The sequence below is a fragment of the Rhinatrema bivittatum genome, chromosome 16 (assembly GCF_901001135.1).
Source record: "Rhinatrema bivittatum chromosome 16, aRhiBiv1.1, whole genome shotgun sequence".
In the NCBI taxonomy this organism is placed as follows: domain Eukaryota; kingdom Metazoa; phylum Chordata; class Amphibia; order Gymnophiona; family Rhinatrematidae; genus Rhinatrema; species Rhinatrema bivittatum.
The window spans coordinates 4494436-4499123 of record NC_042630.1 but is presented as its reverse complement, the minus strand read 5'-3'; the positions used below and the strand labels follow the sequence as shown (position 1 = coordinate 4499123).

Here is a 4688-nt window from a genome sequence, read left to right as displayed (position 1 = left end):
GGAGATAGCAGCATGGTGAGAGACCAGATTATGACTACAGTATGGAGAATAGAAGAGACACCGCAGAAAATAAATATAGTACAGACAGCTGAAAAAAGAATTCAGAGGAGAAGAGAGACATCCAATGTAAAAAGAGATCTTGTAGGAGACTTTTTAAATATAAGAGAGAAAGTCACAGTAAAATAAATTGTTCACAAAAAAGAGAAATGAGATGTAGGATGACCCCTAGCAGTGGGAGGGACAGAGGCACAGAACGAACAGGTTTATATTCTGAGAAATTTTGAAATGTTGATTGAGTTATTTTGCTTTGTAATATTTGCTGTAATAAACATGCCTATCTAATTTATCTACATTCTTGTTTTGTTTCTGATATTCCTTAATGTGTTTTTTATTTCTCGGTTCCTCAGGCTATAAATGATAGGGTTTAATGTTGGAATCAGCGCTGTGTACAGTAAGGAGAAGAGCTTGTCCTGGGCTGGGGAATACATAGAGGTTGGTCTCATGTATATACAGAAAAGAGTCCCGTAGAATAGAACAACAGAGGTGAGGTGGGAGGAGCAGGTGGAGAAGGCCTTGCGTCTCCCCTCTGTGCAACGGATCCTCAGGATGGAGGAGATGATGAAGATGTAGGAGATGAGGGTTAGCAGGAAGGGGATGAATGCTACAGTGCTACCTTCAGCAAATATCAAAGTCTCCAGTCTGTGTGTGTCACTGCAGGTAAGTTTCAACATTGCTTCTGTGTCACAGTAGAAATGATTAATCTCATTGGATTTACAGTAAGACAACTGAGAGATCATATCTGCAAAAGGAATTGCATCCAGAAAGCTAACAGCCCAGGAGCCAGTGGCCAGCAGAACACAGATGCTCTTATTCATGATGAGGGAGTAACGCAAGGGGTTGCAGATCGCTATGTAACGGTCGTAGGCCATGGAGGTGAGAAGGAAGAATTCTGTACCTATGAATGACTGAAAGAAATAGAGTTGGGTCATACATAAGTGGAAAGGAATGGATTTATTTCCTGTGAAGAAGCTGGCCAGCATTTTTGGAAGGGTGAGAGAGGTACTGCAGATGTCCAGGATGGACAGGTTGCTGAGGAAGAAGTACATGGGCTTGTGGAGGTGAGGGTCAGCACACATTAGAATCAGAAACCCAAGGTTCCCCAGCACAGAGATGAGGTAGATCAGAAGAACCGTCCCACAGATGAGACCCTGCAGCAGAGGGTGGTCGGAGAATCCCAGGAGAATGAATTCTCTCACTGACGTCTGATTCCTCTCTCCCATTGGTTTAGTAGGGCCTACAAGAAACATAGAAGGAGCTGAAAATCACATAGTTTACATCCTTGATTCAGTCAATACAATCACCAAATAGTCATAATAATATCTACTTTTCCTGGAGACATCAAATGCTGTAATTAAGAAATAAATGGAAGCAAACATTTTGCATTCTAATCTCAGAAGATGAGCCTGTGAGCTTAGTCCTGATCTGAATCCTCAGACAGAGCCGGGGATTAGATCTGAGACAGAGGAAGATATATTGACTCCCCCGCGTCACACCCAGGGAGTCAGTCACTTTCAGCTGCTACTGAAAAGGCTTAATGAACATATAAAGTTAGTAAGCTTGCCAAAGTCTCTCTATATATACAGCATATGTGTTAGGTAAGGCTGAAAACTCCATAATAGCTCCGAGTTAGGAAGCCCAGCACTGGGAAAGACAGACTCAGACACGTTGTGGCCCAAACAACTCCAGTATATATATATATATCTACATATATATTCACAGGGAAGGTTTACAGAGTTCGGATTACAGGTGGTGATTCAACATACTGGAAAAGATCAACATCTGAAGATGTTTTGGACTTCCATGTTCAGAACACCAAGTCCATCTGAAGGACTTATTTTTGATCTGGTGAACTCATATACCTCATCCTCTGTGGGTAATTGCAATGTTAGTCCAATAACAGTCATCACAGGCTGTAAAGAGTCCCATTACCTGCAATAGCAGCACAGCCACTGAAAATGTGTCTGGGTCAGCGGGAACATTGATGTTTGTCCTGCAGAGCTAAGGGAATGAGTTAATAGGGGGTCCCAGTGCTGTTTCTCCTCTCCTATATCCCTCTGTCATCGTTTCCCTTTAATGTCCCACCCCTGAATTCTCACAGGACATCTCCTACGTATTTCCTGGTCTCAGTTTTAACTTTAAACAAAAGAGTAAAAGAAACAAACAGATCAAACCAGGACAGATGCCAACAAGTGGGTAACTGATTATTTACTAATATGCAACCAAAGAGATGTAAAGTAAATGCAAGGGATTTATATACTTCAAACAATACCTATCAAGAAGATCTTGATAACAGAAATTACAGACTCAAAGCTGTAAAACAGAGCAGAAAAGGGGGAGAAAAAAGCCAGGAAATGCAAAAAACGAAAGAAACTCCCCCGTTTAGCTTTAAGGTCCATTATGGAAAACGCGAAACCTGCGGGCTCAGGATGGAGCGGTTCTGAATAACAGAATCTAAGTGCAAGGATCACAAAAATACAACTGACATTGTTATATCAAACACTGCATTTACGCGGAAACGTAAGCATAAAGGTGCCCCTAAATCATTGCCTTTCCAGGAAAACCGTCCTTCCTTGGCTGCTAGCTTTAACGGTGTCACAAATATCACAGGAGAGAGATCTGGACAGTATTTGCCCCTGAGACGAAGGAGCTCAAGGTCCAGTGCTTATTGGACTCCTGAGCAAATAATAGCAGACGTAAAGCATAGGGCCCGACTTGTCAAGATCCAAGCTAGCAGAGGGATGTGGAGCCTGGAGCAGCTGCCTCTGGACTTGGGAAGGTCGCGGAGACCCTTAATGTTCTCAGCAGCTCAGAGGAGCCGACACCGGACCTAGGGCTCAGGCAGGGTTAAAGTCTGGGGGGACCTTTTACCTGCAGACGTTAGCCTGAATTTCCGGAGCATTAAACTGCTCTGCAAACCCATGGTGGTCTGTGTGTGTGTGGACCTGGCCTGCGGATGGGGAAACAGAACGTCAATCCCGATGCAGACCCACTCTAGCCCCAGAATGGCATGAAAAGTCTGCACCGAGAGCGCAAATCGATGTTCACTCAGGGGATTTCTGTGCAGAAACCAGGACTTCGGATGAAACTGCTTATAAAAGCAAGCCCTAGTGTGCATGATAAAATCATTTGCTCGCATGCAAAATGTATGTGCGTAACTCGTTTGGATTGATGCATGCACTTTCGATTTTATAGAAAGTATGCGCGTTAATCACATGTGCACAAATTGTGCACATGTGCATGAATTTAACTTGGCATACTCGTAAATCCCCCGAGAATGCCTCTGCTTAAGATTTCCCTCTTATTGGCCAATTATGTTAAAGGCCACTTCTGCTTTTAAGTCTCTATGAAATGACCCTCTCTAGAAAAGAATTAAGAAATCAAAAGCATGCAACTCAAAACAAAATGGAAGTATTAAAAAGGAAATTGTTACTCTAACTTATAAATTATCGCACCGGCGTTACCCCACGATGAGCTACAGCTGCTGTTTGGTGCCCACAAATTTTGTCTTAAAATTTTACATTTGTAGTTTTCTGAATATTGAAAGATATATAACCCTTCTCCACTCTCTTCATTGTCCAGGTAACATTATGCAGGAAAAAGACCTACACGCCTAAGTTTCCTTCTATATCAAGTGGTCCGTTTTAGAAATATACATAGAAAATAAATGTGAACTGGTGGGTTGGACATCAACAACAGCTGAAATCCGTTTTCTGCCTCAGCTCCTGCTGCTCTGACAGGTTAAAGAGAGCAGAGATCCTAATCTCAGTGCTGCTCCTGTGATGTCCCCTCTGCTGCAGCTTTGATCTTCTCCTTGGCTTGTAGACCCATCATACAATTGTCACTACCAAAGGGGGTCATGCTGTTTAGTTTTTAAAATTGCAAAGGCTTAGTGTTGGAGAAATTGATCTGCTCCTTAGTTTCCCAGCCCTGCTGAATGCACCAGTAACATTCATTTAATGTTGGATGCGCCAGTGCTGCCTCAGGAACCTCTTAACATCGGCTGTCTAAGGTGCAGAGGGGCTCAGCATTATCTGTGGTTCCTTGAGGGGGCTGAGCTTTGGATCTCTGGAACCTCCTTTCCCTAATGCCCTTCCTTGCCTGTAAAGCTCAGTGTGGACGCAGGTCCTCGGTAATTGTTATAATCTGGCTGCAGGAGTGAGCGTTAGTGACCCCGGGGGTGTTGGGGGTCTCCCTGGCGGGCTGAAGGCAGATCTATGTTTCGTACTAAAGATGAACACAAAGCCTGGAAGTCCGTCTGCAGGGCGAGATTCAAGCACCCATGCATGTAATTTCCCCTGGCGCCTGGAAGATAAAGCCATGCCCGACAGTGCTGAAAGGGATCCATTTTAGGGATGGACAGACCCAAGGACCAGAACTGTCCTGCAGGGCCCAATCAGTGCTGAGAGCGCTATCCCTGCTGCAGACCCCAGCCCTCACCCCACAGCCCCTCCCTGTAACACCCATAGCACTGGGAGGTTTACTCACGGCAGCTGTCGGACCGGCGGGCTCTGCATCCTGGCGGACTCAGGGAAGAGGGATTTATGCAGACCCAGTGTCCGGAGCCCTGGAAGATTACAGTGCACCTCACTTCTCTTTCCTATTTATCTGAATCTCAGGGACCAGTGTCT

The 4688-nt window shown here is 44.6% G+C and overlaps 1 protein-coding gene across 1 annotated transcript; it reads right to left on the bottom strand.

Moving 5' to 3' along the window:
* Window positions 1–347: 347 nt before the first annotated feature.
* On the bottom strand, window positions 348–1288 carry LOC115078455 (olfactory receptor 5I1-like). Its single transcript, XM_029581369.1, has one exon. It carries the CDS (start codon window positions 1278–1280, stop codon window positions 348–350), a length of 933 nt encoding a protein of 310 aa, XP_029437229.1. The 5' UTR covers window positions 1281–1288.
* Window positions 1289–4688: the final 3400 nt, after the last annotated feature.

Coding starts and splice junctions, on each gene's coding strand:
- LOC115078455 (XM_029581369.1), bottom strand. CDS start 1,280: ATGGGAGAGAGGAATCAGACGTCAGTGAGAGAATTCATTCTCCTGGGA.